At 45.7% G+C, this 20,243-nt stretch overlaps 1 protein-coding gene across 1 annotated transcript in view; it reads left to right on the top strand.

Moving 5' to 3' along the window:
* POU6F2 (POU class 6 homeobox 2) overlaps positions 1–20,243 on the top strand; it is a 369,287-nt gene that overhangs the window by 336,301 nt on the left and 12,743 nt on the right. The window contains exons 7-8 of the mRNA XM_059397244.1: positions 5,736–5,942; positions 18,817–18,985. Coding sequence (XP_059253227.1) covers positions 5,736–5,942; positions 18,817–18,985 — 376 coding nt within the window. The remainder of the gene's footprint in view (positions 1–5,735; positions 5,943–18,816; positions 18,986–20,243) is intronic.

Below are 20,243 nucleotides of genomic sequence, written 5' to 3'. Positions count from 1 at the left end.
GCCCATGCCCAAGCCAGACATTGTTCATCCCTCATGGTGTTATATTTGTCCTGAACGCTGACACCTCCAGAGTTTGGGGAAGCCATAACCAACTGATTGCCATTGTCTCCAAGATTAAACCCAAGGGTCCTTAGTTGAGCGTCTCCCTCTTTTGAGCTCCTCCATCTGCTTATCTTCGTGCCTTTACGGTTTTCCGGTTCAGATTCTCTGCGAAAGCCCATTTCAACACAAACGCCTCTCTTCTTCGCCATCGTGGACAGAGTGCTAAATGCAAGAAGGCCCCAGTGCATCTCAGAAAAAAAGAATTTCATTTGGGGAGTAACTGTATTCTCCTACCTTTCCTGGAACCAACATCCTAATCGGAGCTGCCAAAATAATGCTAAGTGGGTTTAACCTTACAGTTGGAGCCCAGTGAAATCACACTGAATGTGTTATTTTTGTAAAATTTTATTTATTTGACACAGAGAGTGAGAGAGAGAGAGCTAGAGCACAAGCATAGGGGAAGCAGGCAGAGGGAGGAGGAGAAGCAGGCTCCCTGCTGAGCAAGGAACCCGATGTGGGACTTGTCCCAGGACCCAGGGATCATGAACTAGGCCACAGGAAGATGCGTAACTGACTGAGCCACCCAGGCACCCCACACTGAATGTGTTATATAAAGAAGACAAAATCCTCCCTCAGAGAAAGAGAGAGAATGGCTGTTGCCAGACCAGAGAGGAAGGAGAAGGTAATGAGCTGTTTCTATCCTGGGGATCACTCATACTGGTTCCTTGGCGCTCTGGTGCTCTTTGTTGGATGCTAGTGTTAACAAAAGCCTCTTGACCAAAAAGTGCTGAGATTACACAAATATTTGGCAAAGAATCATCTCTGCTGATGGACTGAAGATGCTGAGAAAGTCACCGATTCACAGCATTGATGGATTTCCTTTTCTTAAAGATACGTGCAATGAAATTGTCAATGGTGACATCTGCAAACACATTCTCTGTGGCAGAGTTTAACAGCATGTCATAGACAATTATGACATGTGGCCTATCAGATGACTTGTCTGGGTGCCCTGGGCTTCTGTGATGCCAGCGTCTGCTGTTGCTGAGGACACCACATGTAGGCAGTGAATGAATTCAGTACATGTCATCTCCATCAGGTCTAATTCGTCCCTACTAAGCATCTCAACTAGTACGAAGTCTCTAAGGACACTGTAAAGATAACCACGTGACCCCAAATTGCTGAGATTTGCTACAGTTCCAAGACAATCTTTATGATGGCTAAAGTCCTCATTGCCGCTGAATGCACAACAGTCACTTTTATGGGTATGCCACCCAAACTTTTACAGGAACAGGGATTACACGTGCTAACGAACACCGGCAGTCACTTTAACTATATTTTTTTAGTTGCTCTTGTGCCACAGACTTCATTTTCTGTTGTGGTTTATGCTTATAACTTTTCTAAGGAAAAAGACAGGTGGACACGAGCTGCAACAACCAAGGAAGTCCTCCGTCAAAGAGGCCAGATCTTTTTTAGATCTCAAGCTGTCATTATGATACGAAGGGCCCAACCCTAGTTACAGCATTCATCAGAAGATGAATCATTACAGTTAGAACCAGGGCAAAGACATCGAGGATCATTGCAAACAATGCCCGAGCTATTTGCTGTGGGACTGATGAGACAATAACTTCACCCCAAAATTTCTAATGTTGTAACCAAGGCATAAAGTAGGCCACGCATTTTGAATTGAAGTGGCAATGACTCCAGAACCTCTCTGTCAAGGATTCAGGGAGGCATTTTTCCTCACCCTTGGCCAGCTAGAATGGCATCCTAGCGATGGAGCTCCTATCCAGAGCCTCTCACTACTTCCGTCCACATCTTTGCCTTTATCCCGGAAGTAACTCCATTTCAGCGCTCCTCTCCACCCGCTCAAAAACCATCGTTGAATCTCCTTGCCCGGATGCAATTTGACAGCTTCCACGCTGACCAGTCCCTGATCCATTGTCTCAACCCTCTTGCTTGAAAACTAGTCAATGCCCCAGCCCCCATGTCTCTCATGGCCAGCTTGTCTGTTGTTTGGAATGGTTTCTCTGCCCTGCCGAATCCCACCCAAAATTCGAGACTCAGCTCTGCCCCATTTCTTCGGTCAAGTCTCCCTGAACTCCCTCATCATTCTTCCTCTGATACCATTCATTCATTCCCAACAGACCTTGGAACACTCACCACGTGGATATAGAGATTCTTATCAGTAGTCCTTGCTACTTGTTTGGTATATATCATTTTTCTGTTGAATTGATAGAATCTTTGCATGAGATGTGCCTGCCTTGTTACCCCCTCCTCTGTCCCTAATTGCATCTTCTCCGTCTTCTCCATGGCGCATGATGCTACACTCCACGCAGAGAAGAGTCAGCAGGCACTAGGCTGCTCTGCCAAAGTCAGTTCTCTTGTTGCAGTTAATGCCTTGACCAGGAGTCACAGCCTACTGGCTGGCTTTGCTCACTCAGCATCTTTCCTTCAGAACTCCCCTAGCAGCAAATCCTTAGCTCTGTGAGCCAGAAACTCAGACTCCAAAGGGCTTGGTCTCCAGATGTCTCAGAAGCATCCCTTCTCTCTCTGCCCTCAAGAAGGAGCTCTCCAAATATCAAAGGTCAGTTTTAATTTCCTGATTTCCTTGGAATATGTATTGATGTAAATAGTTCCCTTGAATATCAAAAGGCCTCTGATTTCAAATACAGTTTCAAATACAGTAAACTGCCAACTTTACACAAGTAAAGAGCCAAGTGCCAAGAGCCTCACACCATGGCTGCCTCAGCATCTCTGGCTTCCTTGTTGAGATCTCTCTGGCATCAGGATCGGAGGAAGCTTTTGGGTGAGGTCTGTGGAAGTACTGAGAGGAGTCGGGGCCAACCTGAACAAAACGGGCACATCTGGCAATCTGTAGACCGCACTGTATGATCATCTCTACCCTCAATGAACGGGAGCAAATGAAAACCAGCGTTCTGGTTTTCACTGGGGGATGTTGGGAAACCCCCACAGTGCATTGCCAAGTTCTTGCCATGCCCAGAAGGTCATCCCAACTCCCCTGCAAGGGGAACAAAAATGAGAAATGCACAGCTTCACAGAAGGCTTCCAGACCTTAGAACGGTCCAACCACCCCCCCACCCACCACCTGGCAGGCAAAGCCTCCTTATTAAAGGATTCCTCCAGGTGTGCAGTTCCAGATCCCTCTGGCTCCCATGCTAGCCACGGCAAGTGATGCTGGGTCCCCCAAAAGAAAAGAGGAGCCGGTGGGGAGGAGTTTTAGTGGCACTATGTTTTAGTAATGTCAAGCACAGTATTCAGAGCAAGGATGCACTTTGGGGAAAGGCTGGAGAGTCGTTTGCATTTGCCTTTCTTCTTTGCGCTGGGAAAGAAGGCAAAGCATCTCATTACCGTGATGGGAGCAGAGACTCGTGTCAATCTTCTGGGAGCAGAATGCCTCCCAGCATCACAGCGGGCTTAGCTGTCAGGCGCTGTGCCTCACTGGGAAGCCTTCTTCCGGCTTACTAACTCACATGGGCTCCTAAACACGCTGACATGCTGCCTAAAATAGAACCCACAACCCTGCCACCTAAACCAATCTGGCTTCTCTCAGCTTCCAACTCAGACCAACCTGGTGGACTGGGGTTTCTCAGGTCGAAGACACGGGGAGGCCAGACCGGACAGGTGCATCTAGGTGTGGGAGGAGGAGCCTGCTCCCCAGGTCTCTACATACCACCCGTGGGGTCAGAGGGACAGCTTCTGGGTCCTGAGCTGCTTCGTGCAAGACCACTCATCAGTGCGGCACTTACATGCTCTCATCTATTGATGTGGACTCGTCCTGACCTGGCTGCCCTGCTGGGACGGGTTCACCGCTGATGCTGCCAGACGGACCCACAGGCTTGCCCAGGGAGACCCGCAGAGTGATGGACTCCCTCAGGGCCTGCTGACTGCTTTCGCAGGCATTACGTGACCTCCAACGGCATCCGCTGACAACTGCCGCCACTGCTTTGTATGCACACAGCTGCTCCATTAGCACCGTCCCTTTGGGGCTCCTGCAGTGGGAGCAACAGCAGCGCCAGGAGGATTCCCTCTTGTCGCAATCCTCATCACCAAACCGTGTTTGCCCTTGTGGTTCTCCTGCCAGTCTTGCTGCTTCTGGAATCGTAGGAGTAGCAGAGGCTAGAAACCATTCGTCCAAAAGACATGTGTTGAGAACCTGTGTTCAAAGCCCTCTCTGGAGGGCTGTGGGACCAGAAAACAGAGTCATTTATAAACTCGGACTGCAAGCTGCATGTTGTCCCAACGGAAGTTCCCACGGGACACGGTGCCCTCCCGAAGAGTGGGCCCTCTCCCATGTCCTCCCTGCGGTGGGAAACAGATGACATGAGGGAAGCACCGCCATCAGGGGTTTGGTGCACCTAGACTGCCCCGCTGTCACCTACCAACACCTCCATCAAGCGACAGCTGGGCCTCCGCGGTCCCAGCCACTTAATGGGGGCAGACTAATGCCCACTTCCTAGCGGAAATAAGAACGTGGAAGGAAACGAAACCATGGACGTAAAAGCACTTCTGGAGACAGTATTATAAATACGTCTAGGTGGTCCTCACGTCATGTGACCACAGTTCACCCTGGGAGGGAATCCTGGAATGTGACTACAAGAGCAGCCCTGCTGAACCATCCTGCGCTGTGTGGGAGAGGAAAGCCTCCAACTGCCAGCTCCGTGACTCCCCCAGAAGAGTCCATAACTTTGGAAGACAGATCATCTTTTCATTCTGTACTGATTAAATTTGCCCTTAGCAGCATAGGAATGTGATCCATGTTTCCAGCTTTCATAGACACGATGACCATTTGCCATCTTGCCCCTTTGCTCCCTTCCTCCTCAGCGCCATCACCAGATCCAGCCAGGTCCCTCATGCAACACTCCGCCCCATCCCCTCACTGAAGCCAGAAGCTGCTAGACGCAAGCAGAAACCTTCTCTGCCACCCGCCACAGAAGCCCTGAACTTCTAACCCTTAAGACCTGGTTGCAAACACATTATCTAAAATGCATATTTTCAAAAAGTGCCATTTTAAGTTGTCATTCCAACTCTATTTTAAGAGTTTCAGGCATTCGTTTATGATCCCAGTTCTCTCAAACCTTCAGAAAGCGGAAGCTCCCTGACTGAGCTGGTAGGTGGCCGAGCTGGGAAGGCAACCCTGTCTCCCTGATGCCAGAACTAGGGTGGAGAGACGCACTCCTGCTAGGCTGCTGAGGACCTTGGGGGAGTAGGATGGAAGGTGAAAGGATGCCGGGATGTAGAGAGCAGAGGAGAACAAGGCAGGGAAAGATGTGAGGGAGCACAGCAGGTCTGAGATGCTCCTCTGGGGAAGAGATGTGGCTTCCCTGCTAGAAGAGGGTCTTGGGTGCCTGTGAAGTCCATCTTCTGGCTGGTTCTGAGACAACAAAGCAGATGTCTGTGAAACCCCAAGTTTGCGTCTTCGCCAAAGGTTGATTTTGCTTTCAAGTAAGGTGCTTCCCCCCCGCCTTTCCATGCATCCCGTTCACGTGCGCTTATCTCTCCTGCAGGTGCTTGTTCCCTGCCCCTGCCTTCTACACCCTCCTCCAGATCTGGTCACAGTCTCTCCGTGGGCTCTTGGGAGGCTCCTGCACAAAGCAAGGCATGAGTGACCTTCAGCTGCATGTGCAGAACCAGAGCAGAGCCCGCCTCCTCACCTCTGGGCCCATCTCTTGCAGATTATTGGGACCATCCCTCTGATGCCGAATCCGGGACCATCGAGTCAAGCAGCGAGTGGCACTCAGGGCCTGCAAGTGCAACCCATCACCCCCCAGCTCCTGACCAACGCCCAGGGCCAGATCATTGCCACAGTCATCGGGAACCAGATCCTGCCAGTGATCAACACCCAGGGCATCACGCTCTCACCCATCAAGCCCGGCCAGCAGGTAACGGCCCAAGTCCAGGCAGTCGTAGCTGCGTGGACCACCTCCTTCCCACTCGTCTTCTGTTTGCGCTCAATCAATGACGGGTAATTTTTATAAAACCACAGAAGATTCCAACCTGAATCCTAACACATCAATAATTTTAAAAGGCAAGTAGCTCTTATTACATTCTTAGAGAATATGGGTAAGAGCTAGTTCTCTAACCTAAAAATATGAATATATTAAGTTATAAACAAATGGCCGCCTAAAATTCAATAGGGATGTGTCCTTGCTTGGACACTGGTGATACTTAATTTTCAGACAATTTTAAAAGGGGTCAAGAGGAAGCCAAGTCCACTTCTGCCTTAACTGTTAATGAAAAAAAAACTGCTCCATTGTGAAATAAAGCAGGAACTGTCCCATAGCAGGGCAGGTGTGTACAAGGTTTAGAATCATCACAGAGGTGGGAGCGGTCAACTCTGTCTGAGGAGTTTTGAGTTCTCACGGAGAAAATGGTTTGGGGACAGAGTCTTGATGAATGAAGACGGAACAATGATGGAATCAAAACATGCCAGGTCCCAGGCACAAAGACAGGGAAATATGAAGGAGGATGGAGCGTCATGAAATAGAAGAAAGGCTCATAGAAAGGGATCCATAATCAAGCTGGAAAGGATGGACTTCATGCGATCTTGAACGCATTACGCATCATCTCTGTGCCCCAGCGTCCTCATCTGAGAAATGGGAATAACCAGTACCCGTCTCGCAGAGTGGTCACGAGGATTCAGTGAGTCCATCTGTATGAAGTGATTCGTGCCTGGTACACAGTAAACACTTACACGCTCATGATGATGGTGATGACCGTCCATTCGGCAGCCCTGGAAATCTGTAAGAGGTATTTAAAGGGAGGAGTGACATGTTCAGTTTTATTTTTCAAGAAAACAACTCTAACTCAGGGAGCAGATGGAGGCTGAGCTGAAGTGGTGAAACATCGATTGTCAACAAACCATTTAGGAGACTATAGTAAAACGTGGACAGGAATTTATGAAAGCACATGCCAGATAGTTGAAACCAAGAGTCTGGAACTGTAGTAGCGCCAGGACAGGACCTGAGAGTCAGCGAGTGCATACATTGTCACTGAAAGCAAAAACAACTTTCAGAAAACTCAGGAGCAGCATAAGAAGGAAGGAAGACAACAGAGTCACTTGGGGAAACATCAGCTTTTAAGGAATAGAAGAGGAAGGGAGAGATGGAAGAAATGGCCAGTTAAGGAGGCGAGGAATCTAGAGGGTAGTGATCGAGCATCCAAGAGTTTTTTTTTAAAAGGAGGAACCAACACAGTGTCAAACACTGCAGAGATGATATCAGGTAAAGCAATGGAGAAATATCAGTTCTCTCTTTGTTGTGACGCTTTAAAGTCTGGAGCTGCTCTGTTTGAAACATTTTGAAACCAGCAGCAGGGTGAGTGAAGAAGCCAAAGCTGGACCAGGCTGAGACCCAGATTTGCAGTTGGAGGGTGCACTACCAGGAAATGTGGTGGGAGAAGACAGATATTAACAGTGAGTACGTGACTAAGTACATGGCCTTATGAGTTGTTGGAAAACTCTATAATGGGAAGCGTCTAGCAAGGAAATAGGATGTGAAAGAAAAAGGAAGAAGAAAGCACTGCTCTATTCATCATCTGTAACAAAGTAGAAGTATCTTTCCAGAGATCTCAGCCATTTGGCTTCTGATCCAGCCATGCATAGAGCCCATTCTTGGTGGCACTTGAAGGCTATGCTTGGAAATTCAGCTACTTGTTCAATAAATATTTTTAAAAATCTGTTTTATACATATATATGTATAAAAATTTTATATATGTATAAATATTTTTAAAATATTTAAAAATCTGTTTCATACACACATATATGTATAAAACAGATTTTTAAAAATACATATATATGTGTATGAAACAGATTTTTAAATATTTTAAAAATATTTATACATATATAAAATTTTTATACATATATATGTATAAAATAGATTTTTAAAAATATTTATTGAACAAGTAACTGAGTATGTATGTGTGTGTGTATATATATATATATATATATATATATATAGATTCCCACCTGCTATTTGTCAGGCACTGTTCCTGGAAGCTAGGCTCATAGACATGACATGAGACATGACAAAGACATGACATAGACATAGACATGTCATGTCATAAACATGACGGATACCATGAGTCTAGGGAGGAATATGGACATTCATCAAAGACTTGCACAAATATGTACCTGAGATCTCTAGTAAATGCTGAGGGAGTAGCGAGGGGATCTAGGAGCAGGTCCAGCAAGGACACCTCCTCCACTGAGGGAGGAGGAAAAAAACCAAGTCAGGCCTGAACACACTTCCTAGAGATGGTGACTCTGGTCTTATGCCCTTTGGTTCTCCCACCGAATCTGTAAGTCTACTGCCTGGAGAGCCAAGGCTCCCAGCACCCCTCTTCTTCCTCAGCTTAATCCTAGGCCGTGGTGCAGTCCCTGCCAAAATATACCACTGAGGACTTCGCTCCCCCTCCACACCCCTGTCTCTCAGCTAGCTTATCTCTTATACTATATACAAGATGCCATTGGACTCTTTACCTTCTAAATGGTTCCTTAAATAAGGCAAGAGATTCTATCTTTTATTGGCTTTTTAAGACTTATTTCTATCTGTTCAAACTTAGGCTAAAATTATCTCTAGGAGGGAGAAAATGAGATCAGCCTCTTTTCATACAATCTGCTAAAACTATTTCTGTCAGCAAAGCCAAGTTGTAAATTGCCACGAAGGTGATGAATTAATTAGAAATCATCAACATTTAGTACAAAGTAGTCTCGTTCTCACCTTGGATTTCAGTGGAGGGCATGTAGGTGATAGACAATTTGAGTTACATAAAATTACAGCTCTAGATTTGAGGTAGAACGATTTTAATCCAGGAGAAGGACCTAACCAAGAAATGGCATTAAAAAAAAAAAAAAAAAAAAAAAAGGCAGAATATGGTACCATTCCTTCACTCTTTGCCCAAAGTACACATCATTTCCACAGCCTCTCTTGTGAGCACAGACACACCTCAGAAACGTTCTCACCCTGCACCTGTTGGTCGCTGGAGCAAACTTCACTATCACTGCAGGAACATTTGGTCCTCTGCTGCTCTAACCTCCATGGTTGTCTTCTTTACTGTAGAATTAGGACCCAGCAACTCCTAAGAAACAGCCAGCCCGGGGCGCCTGGGTGGCTCAGTGGGTTAAAGCCTCTGCCTTCAGCTTGGGTCATGATCCCAGGGTCTTGGGATGGAGCCCCACATGGGGCTCTCTGCACAGCGGGGAGCCTGCTTCCTCCTCTCTCTCTCTCCCTGCCTCTCTGCCTACTTGTAGATCTCTGTCAAATAAATAAAATCTTTAAAAGAAAGAAAGAAAGAAAGAAACAGCCAGCCAGCCCCTTGGGGGTGTGCCTTGCAAATCCATTTCACGTCAGTTATAAGCAGGACTGTCCTGGACTGATGTGTGCACAAGTGCCTCTGGTGTACCTTCATGCTGAGAGAACACATGAGCACAGCTGGAGAAGAGTGGCAAGCGAAACTTCCTGAAACTCCAAGCAGCAGACACCCCGGGGCCCATCCTTCTTGTTCTAGCCACATGCCCATGGTCTATTCTAGTCCCAGAAAAATCGAGGGAACCAAGGGTGAACCTGGTTGGAAACATCAGGAAATGGTGGAAAGAAATGAATGACTGGTACTGTTTCTTGCCATCCGCCTCTGAAACACCGTGAAACACCTCAGAGCACCTAGTATGGTTAACAAGTTGGGTGAACTGATGGGAGACAATCAAGTCTGAGTCCTGGACATAAAAGCTGGGATCCTGAGGAGAGCGGATCATAAAATGCCCAAGCGTCCAAGAGTAAAAAGCTCAGAGCTGGAGGTGTAAGGATAGTGGTCTTCAATTTTTTTTCTTTAAATATTACCCTTTACATTGAAGAAATATAATACAGACAACCACTAAAAAATAAAGGATTTCTATCATACAGTAGAGAACTTTCTCAATTTATTTTTTCATGTGATTTATGACAAATGCCTGATCTCACAAGAGCATAGTTCCAACAGTAAAATACATCATAAATTATAGGAGCAGAAAGTTCCCTAGCTCACACTCAGGAGGGAGTTCACTTTCATGGAGTGAAGTAGCTTGGATCAGATTGCTTGTGGTGATTTGTTTTAATTTAACAAAAATAATTACATCTTTAACTTTATTTTCACATCTACCTAGCATTAATTAAAAGAACCTGAATAAAATCTAAGGGTAGAATGAATGAATGAATGAATGAATAAAAACTAAGAGTGAACCCTCAGCTACTCTTGATGATGATTTATGCCAATGATAAAAGAATGCCAAACTACAAAGTTATCATCTGGAAAGCAAGCAAAATATTTCTTAAATACATACCATGACTTGATGGACCTAGATATAGTCTTCACAGTATCACAGCGGAGATTCCTGGTGAGCAGTGCAAGAGAATTAAAGTCAGAAAAAGACTAGATTTAAAAAAAAAAAAAAAGGAAAAAAAAAAACAGAGAAAGATGTAAGTATCTTTCTGTGCAAGGGGGAAAAAAAAAAGAAGCTACTTAATCCAAAATATTTGGTGGATTTTGAAAGGAGCCTTTTGTTCCTTCCATGGGACTCTACAAAGTGTGAGGCCCCAGATCCCTTTACAACTGTGACTGTGAATTAACGATGTGTCCATAAGCAGCACAGACATCATTTTTATGTATGTTTATTCTCCCTTTAACTAAATTCCAACAAAATTTAGCAGGAGTTTTAGCACGCTTAAGAGCGTAGGGACATTTGAAAGGAAAAAATGTTGCAATCTGTAAAATCAAAGCAATGAAATTTTTCGAAAATTAAAGGCTGTGGATATAATCCTTGGAGACTGCCATCTACGAAGGCATGTGATTTCTCTTCAAAAAGTAATCTGGTGTTAACAGGAAGCCAAAGGAAGGTAGTTTATTTAAATTGCCCCCCCCCCCCAATGCCATCTGATTACCCAAATACGTTCATCTGTTTTTCAAGTAAATACAATATGTACTCCCTTACCTGCTTTGGAACGTCAGCTGCCCTTCCCAGCCCCCACCTGCCTGTAACAGGGGTCCCTGGTCTCTTTCCGGAGCCACCCACCATGAGACACAAATGAGGCGTTTCCACCCACAAGGATCTGAAGCAGCACAGGAATTCTCCTAGATGGATACAACGCCTATCACTGGCTCAACGCAGAGAGCCCTTTGACCTTCCCGCCGCACAGCTGGGCATCTTGCCTTCCGGTCTCCCCTTGTCACTCCCTGCCAAGCCCGGCCCGGTCCACAGTGCCCCCGCCCGCAGCGCCTTTCCCACCGCTTCTGTCTGGCAAACTCCTGCCACCGCCCCTCTGTCTGGGATCCCTCCTTCTCGAAGCTTCCCTACATGCTCCCTCATCTCTGCCTTCCCTCCGTTCCATTCATTGTCATCCCTTGTGCTGTCATGAGAAATCTACGCCGGCCTGAAGGACGGGGACCCGACTGACTTGGCCTCGCTCTGGGCCCTGCCCGCGGTGAGGGCTCAGTCGATGGCGTCCGGGTGAATCGCTGCCCACTTCCGGGCGGCGGTGTCCCAGAGCCGTGCTTCAGAGCAGCCCAGCCCAGGCCGTGCCTTCTGCCGGTTTGCTGCGGTTTCCACGGCCTCACCTGCGGAGGAGCCGGATAAGTCCGCACGGCGCGGCCTCCCCTAGTCCACACAGCGCGGCCTCCCCTAGTCCGTGCGGCGCGGCCTCCCCAGTCACCTCTTTGCGGAATGTGAACTCGTTCCTCCCGCCCGCCCACTCGCCCACCTTACCCTCTCCACTGCGTGGACTCCCTGGTTTTGTGCCCTGCTCTGTCCCACCGTTGCGTGTCCCCGCTGCTTTTCAGGACTGCCACCGGCCTTGCCTGCCTGTGTGCAGGCATCTCCCTGAATCCCGTCCCCACCTGGCCTCTCCTCACCTCCCTGCAGGCTCCAGGGCCTAGTGTGAGGCCTTCTTGCGTCCAGCGGAAGCGGGCGTTTCCGCTTCCGGTGCGTAACTCCCCTGCAGACCGGAAGTGTCCGAGGGAGGCTTACATCTGGGGCTCTTCCTCCTGCCCAAGTGAAAGAGCTGTTTCAGGGTCATGGAGACAACTGGAAGGAAAATTCAGGGAGTCTCCTGAATTTCCCCCACCAAAAGGACAACTCCCTCCTTGCTTTTTTCAAGCCTTCTAGAAAGGAATTCAAATCTCCACTTCAGGTCATGTTCCAGGTCCTCAAAATTTTTCAAGCTGGTTTGTCCTGATGTAAACTCTAAATCTTGGCAAATCTAAGACCTGGGGTCCTGTCCTACCCACCGTAGAACGAGCAGCTCAGTAACACAGTAACACTCAGGCGGTCCTCCTCATTCTTGAAGGTTCTGATTAAGTCCAAGCTGTTGTTTCTCTCATCTGGCATAATAAATCCTATTCCTTTACCCTTTTTTGAAGAAAAGCTCCTTCAGAACCTTTGTGTGGTCCCCCAACCATGAGCATCACCTAGGAACTTGTTAGAAATACAAATTCTTGAGCCTCATCCCAGATGTACTGCATCAGACCCTCCAGGCAAGGGTGGGGTATGATCTCTGTTTTAACAGCCCTTCCAGGTGATTCTGACGAATGCTGTATCTTGAGATCCACTGACTGAATTTCTCTTTAGGCTATTATAAGGTACAGAGTAGGTACTCAGAAAAATGCCAGCCAGTGCAGGGAGGGAGAATCACCATGTCCTCCTTCATGCTCTTGTTCCTGCTAGAACTCTTGGGGTTGTGTTAACATTCTCATTGCACCACCTGGGGATACAGCCTGGCGTTCATTATGACTCCCTGACATACTTGTAAAAGGCCAGACCTCCTGCATTTGGCCTTGGCATAACTGGAGAGTTTTTTCTTCCCTGAATTAATCTCTCTATATTTAATTCCATTTGAATTCTACTCTTTATATGCACTCATTTTTCCAACTTGTCTAGCACATTCCACATTTTATTCCACTTCCAAGACACTTGTCACCTCCACTTATTTTTATAGCAATTGTGGATTCAATTGGAAGAGATGCTTTATTCCACAAACTAAAACATTATTAAGGATATACTATGTTACCCATGGAAGCTATACAGGGAGCCAAGGGCATAGAAAAGCAAGAACATCTATAAAGCATGCTTGCACTTGAATTTACTTTTGTTGAATATATTAAACACCCTTTAGTTCCAGCCAACACAAACAAACCAACGAAACCAGCCTCTGAAAAGCATGGAAAGGGAGAAGATTTTGAGACACTGAATCCTATCCTTCCCTGTTTGCCATTTCCTGGAGGAGATGGACATTCCTCCCTCCTTCCCTGGGTAATGCAAAGCCCAGGCTAACATGAATTGCCCCTTCCCTCTCCTGTTTTGTTGACTCTGTGCTCTCAGATTGTATGAGCCTGCTTGGGCTACCATAACAAAATGCCATAGATAGGATGAAGTTTATTGTCTCACAGTTCTGGAAGCTGGAAGTCCAAGATCACTGTGTTGGGGAGGGATGTCTTCCCCTGAGGCCCCTCTCCTGGGTTTGCAGGTGGTCACCTCCTTCATGTGTTTTCATGTGGTCTCCCCCCTTTCCCAGTCTGTGTCCTAATCTCTTCTTTGGCAGACACCAGTCATACTGGATGAAGCCCATCCTAAGGACCTCATTTTAAGTTAATTACCTCTTTGAAGACCCGATCTCCCATTATAGTCCCATTCTGAGATACAGGAGGTTAGGCTTTATCATACGAATTTGGGGTGTAACACATTTCAGTCCATAACACAGCCTATTTACATCTGACTTACAGCCCAGTAAAAGGCAAGCAAGGGATTCCTGGAACTTAATGAAAATAAACTCCAGCTCCTTTAGGCAGCACAGAGAGGGTGTAGTGAATAAATAGAAAATATCATCATATAAACAGGATACTGAGAAAAGTAAATTTGGGGTGCTCCAAATAACTGGGACTCATTACATTAAACAAAGGACAATCTATAGACAACCCAATCCGAGGTGTGTCCCAGACGACACTGAAGTAAGTCATAATGCTCTGGCCACCTCTGACTACCATGATTCCCTAAAAAATATGACATTTTTAAATACTTCAGGACCTGTATGTAGAAAATAATCCTAAATGGAAAAATACTTAAAATGTCATATTTAGCAAAAAGAGATGAGATGTGTTCAAAATGATAGACCACCATGTACGCTCGTGCTGATCAACCCTAGAGTGTAGCTCAGCATGTCCCGTTTGAACACACATTGTCTGTTCCCACACCCCCAGCTAGAGCTTCCTGCTATCTCCCTGACTCATACCTGCTTCCAGTGTAGACAGGAGCGGGGCAGCGGTGTGCTTGCTGGAAGGAGTTCTGGCTCCTGAGTCAGACTTCTCTGGACTCAAAGCTCAGTTATACCAGCTGTGTGACCCCAGCTAAGCCATCTTAAGTTTGTTTCCATTTCTGTAAGGACAACACCATCATATAACCAAGAGGGCTAATACCAAAATTTAAAAGTACACCCAAAAACACGTGGGACGCATCCCATCAATGGTACCCATGTAGTTGGCTTCTCAAGATCAAGGCAATGTAATAAAACATCTCCCTCTATAGAAGCTTCCAAGTTCTCCTTTTTCTCCAGGAAGGAAAAGGAAAGAAGCTTTTCCTCCAGGCTTCTCCTTATTCCCTAATTCCCTGCACTTTCTGTCACTTTTTATGGTCCATTATGTTTGAGGTATTTATACACCTATTTCTTTTGCCAGTAATTGCACATTACAATACATGATTTTCAGATTCAAGTCAGGGTCTGCAAAGCTACATCTAATTAAATGACATTTTTCTAATGTTGCTTATTTAAAGTCTTGGAACTTTTTTTTTTTTTTTTAAAGATTTTATTTATTTACTTGACAGAGAGAAATCACAAGTAGATGGAGAGGCAGGCAGAGAGAGAGAGAGGGAAGCAGGCTCCCTTCTGAGCAGAGAGCCCGATGCGGGACTCAATCCCAGGACCCTGAGATCATGACCTGAGCTGAAGGCAGTGGCTTAACCCACTGAGCCACCCAGGCGCCCTTTTTTTTTTTTTTTTTTTTTAAAGATTTTATTTATTTACTTGACAGAGAAATCACAAGTAGATGGAGAGGCAGGCAGAGAGAGAAAGTCTTTGAACTTTTTATATGGAAAACCACAGTTGTTTAATGAGGGAGCTTAAATCTCTGCTTTCCCTTTCTTTATTTGGTACATGTATTTTTAAGTATGATATTTCTAAAGATTAATGCATCAGAATCATTAGACTAAGAATATCATAGATAAAGCCTTTTTGTTGTTGTTGTTATTTACCTCAAAGAATTACAATGTTAGGGTTGGGAAGTAACAGAGGTATTACTCTAACATCCTCTTTTTCTGAGGGAAGAAGTTATTAAAGAGGGTCAATCTCTGGGCTCACTTTGGTGTACAAAAGTCTATTCCATCTAAACTTACAAGTGATTCTAGAATTAACAGATACATGTTTATACACTCCCTATCTTGGAGTGAGACATATGGGCTCCAGTAAGGATGCTACTGATTATATAATGTCAATTCTTGATAAGTAAGAACTTTTCAGAATTTTTCTTGGTCTCTCCATATTGTCTGGTTAAACTCTGGAGGGAAAGCAGAACCCCAATGTCCTAAAAAGAAAATGCTTATTTTCTTTGAAAGAAATGTATCTTTCTTAAATTCTTAGATATCTTAGAGTCATCCCATTCTCTGACTGTGTGGACACCGCACAAGCTCTTAAAAGAACTATTTTATTTTCCCCTTGAATTTCTTCTCCTGCATAAGCCTTAGTTTGCTTTTTGAGTCCTTAGTGAGGCTGCAACCCATTAATTTGTTTCTCTACTGAGTTGTATCTGAGGAAGAAAATTTTAATTGATTATTGTCTTACCCAGTTCTTTGATGGTACTTTACCACACCCAGGGCCAATAAAATATTGATGGAATGGTAAAATAGAAGGCTATCTCATGATCCAGTGACTCAAAACTGTGAAAAGCTTTTGTCAAGTAACAATATTTAGAAGGACAACTCAATAAGTTAGAAGGGGTAGACTGACATGCAAATATCCATCACCTTTTATTAAGCAAATTAAAAATAGATTTAATCTTTAATATGTGTCCCTACAGAATAAAATTTACTGGATTCAATGTTGATTATGTGCTTGGTATATTGGCTAATTACCTTGGGACATATACTTGATGCATATTAATTTGGGTTCCATGTCAATTATCACTATCTTTTATTCATAGTATAGCCTCCATTTAGCACAGTTCAGGAACAATAAGGACGTGCACTTGAAAGGTAACTTCAGGCAATTCTGAAGGGGGACAAGATGGCACCCAGAAGGAGCCCGGAGCTATGAATGAGAACCCGGGTTCTAATGTGCTCTGGAACACATGATCTGGGCCAGTCATTCACTCCTTGTTATCAGGCTTGGTGTATCTGCTGCATGGGAATGTCATGTGAACCCGGAGAGCAAAAGCATTACCACGAGGGACCAGAAGAGGAAAGAGCTCCTTATGCACTTCCAGGGTAGCATCTTACTAACAGCTGTTTGCGGGTAAAATGTTAATTGGTGGTTAAAAACTCATTAAGGAATTTAAAAGACTGAGAAACCCCAAACCTTGGTAAGGACGGAGAGCAGCTAGAATTTTCGTACATTTCTTGTGGAACACGAAATGCTACAACCACGATGGAAATCAGTCTGTCTGATAATTTCTTTAAAAAGTTCAACATGCATTTATAGTACGAGACAAGAATTCCACAATTCCCCTCCCAGGTATTTACAGAAGAGAAATGAAAACACAGGTATACACAAACATCCGAACATCAGTATTTACGACCACTCTGTTCTTGATAGCCCCAAACCGGAAATAACCCATATGTCCATCAACAGGTGAACGGATGAGCAACTTGTGGCATAGATATCTTTATAAATATAGAGATATGCACCACAAATATATACTATATATACTACTCGGCAATAAAAAAAAGCGATGACACTGCTGACACATGCAACAAAACGAATCTTAAAAACAATATTCAAGCCAAAAAAGCCAGATAAAAGAAGAGTACGTACTGTACGGTTCCATTCTTAGAATCATGCCAAATGAGTCCGTTGTGACAAAGTCCACTGTCCCACTGGGGGAAACTGATTCAAAGGGGATGGTTGAACTTTACAGAATGATGGGAAGGAAAGTTCTACATCTTGATTATGTTGGTGCTTTCACAGAGTATCTATTCGACAAAACTCTTCAAACTGCATGCTTGGAATGGGTATATTTTATTATGTATAAATGATCTCTTGGTAAATTTGAATGAAAAAATGAACATACAAACACACACACACAACACACAGGGGAAACAGTGACAAATGTGCAATTGACACGTCCCAGGCTGGCTGTCAGATCCTGAGAAGGTGGTCAGAGATCAGGTGAGGCCGTGAACTTTGGTGGGAGGGCCAACCACTGTTCAGGGCCTGACCTGATTCTACTTCCCAGCTGCCTTCCTTTTGTAGAAACTCTGCTACACCTCTGTGAGTGTGAAGATGGCCAAGAAAGAAGTTCGTAAACCAAGGAGGGCCATCTCCAATCACAAACGACGCAATGGCTGAGGCTGATCGTGGACCTGTCCGGGGGCCCTTGGGCTGCCTGCTTTGTGTCAACTTCCTGGCTGGTGGGAGAGGGGAGGGCAACATGCAGATGGAGAAAGACCCCTCCTGGGCCTTCAAGGGGACCTGGTACTTGCACTTGCTTCCCTTCCCTCCAACCTTCCTCTCCTGAGCTGGGCTTTTTCACCACCCAGAACAACCAGCCTTTGAGAGGCTCTAAAGGAGTCATGAAGAAATGGACATAAAGTCAGCCTTTGTCAAGGCACACTGAATTTTGAAAATTAGGTTTATTCTTGCTTCTGGCATGATGATTAAGAGCTCGAGCCTACGGGCCAGACTTTTTACATCCAGAAATCAGCTCCCCTACACCTACTGGATGAACCCACAAAACCCTTTAACCTCTCAGAGCTTCAGCTTCTTTGTCTGCAGAACAGAGGTGAAAATAACACCCACTTCACAGGCCAATGTAAGAATTAAATGAGCGAGGGTTTCAAAGTCCTTAACACAGAGTGGCACAGAGTAAGAAAGCAACAACTGGAAGCTGCAAATACTACTGGATGTTTTTGTCCCGGCTGCCCCAAATTATCTCTCCATTTCCTACAGGACATCAGAAAACGTTTTCCCCCCACTTTACAGTAATCCAGCCAGATTTTGGATCAGGGGGAACAGACAGTTCCTAGACTCAATTCACACTCAGCCTAAAGGGGAACTTTCCTAAAACTACCAGTTATAGAAGCCAAAATGCTTGGGTGCAGCCACACCTGTGAGCCTGAGCTGTGCATTCCAAGTTCATTGCAAACACTGTATTTTATCTGTACCTCCCAGAGAGGCCTGTCAAGTGCGCTATAATTGTGTGAACAGGCAGAAAAGAGTCCAGCCATACACTGTGGTCGAGAAAGGTAGAAAATTGGATGCTCTTGCCAGCCAAGTAGGGAATTAATAATATATTTAGGATTACTAATAAAATGCCTGTCAAGCAAGCAGCAACATATTATACACAGACACACACACACACACACACACACATTCCTGCCAGTTGGTGTAGAGTTTGCACTGTTCTTGAGAAGTATAATGTTCTTGGAAATACAATGCTTCAACCCCAAATGAAACTTCTGCCCTCTGGTGTCTCCCCACCCTGATTTCTCACTCCTGTGTGTATTTTTTACATCCCCCTCCCATGTAGCTCCACCAACCCTCCCAGACGTCAGTGGGTCAAGCAGCCTCCCAAGGCAGCCTTCTGCACCTGGCTCACAGCCAAGCATCCATGTCTCAAAGCCCCGTCCGCCAGGCTTCCTCTTCTTCCTCTTCATCCTCCTCTTCCTCAGCTTTGAGCGTGGGCCAGTTAGTCAGCAGTAAGTATCCTTTCTGGCTCGGTTAAATCGTGGTGGCCTTCTTGTTGCCTATCTGCAATGCCTTCCCTCCTCTCTCTCTCTCTCTTTCTCCCCTCCTCCTCCCTTTCTCTCTCCCCACCGGCCCTCCTTCCTTCATTCTCCTGTTCTTTTTCAACATCAAAGAGGAATTTCCTGGCCTTTCTAGGCCAATAGCAGAATAAGGTCTCTGCCCAGGGCCGGATGGCTCCTTAGGGAACCAGGGCCCCAAAGCACACCCCCTTGATGAGTGTGCTCAGGGGCCGGTCTCTATCTCAAGTGCTTTCTGCCACGCTGAGTCAGTCCTGCTGCTTTCAGAAGGGAGCAGCTGATCAGCTTGCAGGCCATGAGCCCCGGAGCTCAGAACTGAAATAAACCAACAACAGGCACTCAGCCAGCAGGTCAAGCTGCTTTTCCGTGCGTTTGAAGTCCCCTGCCATTCTGTTTGTAGGTGTCAGAGGAAATAAAAGAGAGCGTGCCCGTGGGTGGGTGGATGTGTGCGCGCAAGGAGCGGCCTCCAGGGGCACGTGGGGAAGCTGCCTGGGCTGGAACGAGATGAGAAATCTCTGAGCCACCATTCATAAAATAAAATAAGCCTACGGGTCTGCTTCCCTGAAGGGGCCACATATATACATAATTTTGAGAGCTGGTATGTGGCCCCACGTAAAGACAGCGTACGTATCACATGCAGATCAAAACAGCCGAAGATGAGTGGGATGGTGGTCTGCTTCCAGGTTAGTCGCTGACTGTCGGTGCAATTTTTACCCGTGAATAGAATCACAGAATGTGCACTTCGATTATAATGCTCCAGGAACCGAAAATCCAGTAATTACAGGTTTAAAGGGCTAAAGTACTGCATAGACATCTGGGCTGTAAAATAAGGATACAGTGGAGTATCTGTGTTGATCAGGTGTCATGAATAACTTGTTATAATGGGAACAGCAGGGATCGTCACATGTCTGTGATGTGAAGCAAAACGGAGGGTTGCCATGCCCACCTCATGCAAGCAGCCCCACCTGCAAAAAAGAATATATATGTCCGTGCATGCAGACATGTACATTCAAGAACATGGATAATTCCAGCAAAAAGGACAGGGAAGGGAGAAGAGAATGAGGAATTATGGGAAGATATTAAAATGCCCAAGTATGTCAACTAGCTTGGAGGCTCCTGACCCCAAAGATGGGTCAACACCAAACACAGTGTCAGGGTTCACACAGAGTGGCCATCAACCACTTATTATAGG

This window comes from Mustela nigripes, chromosome 4, assembly GCF_022355385.1.
Source record: "Mustela nigripes isolate SB6536 chromosome 4, MUSNIG.SB6536, whole genome shotgun sequence".
NCBI classification, from domain to species: Eukaryota; Metazoa; Chordata; class Mammalia; order Carnivora; family Mustelidae; genus Mustela; species Mustela nigripes.
Note: the sequence above shows the minus strand (reverse complement) of the source record. Positions and strands in the feature narration are given on the sequence as shown.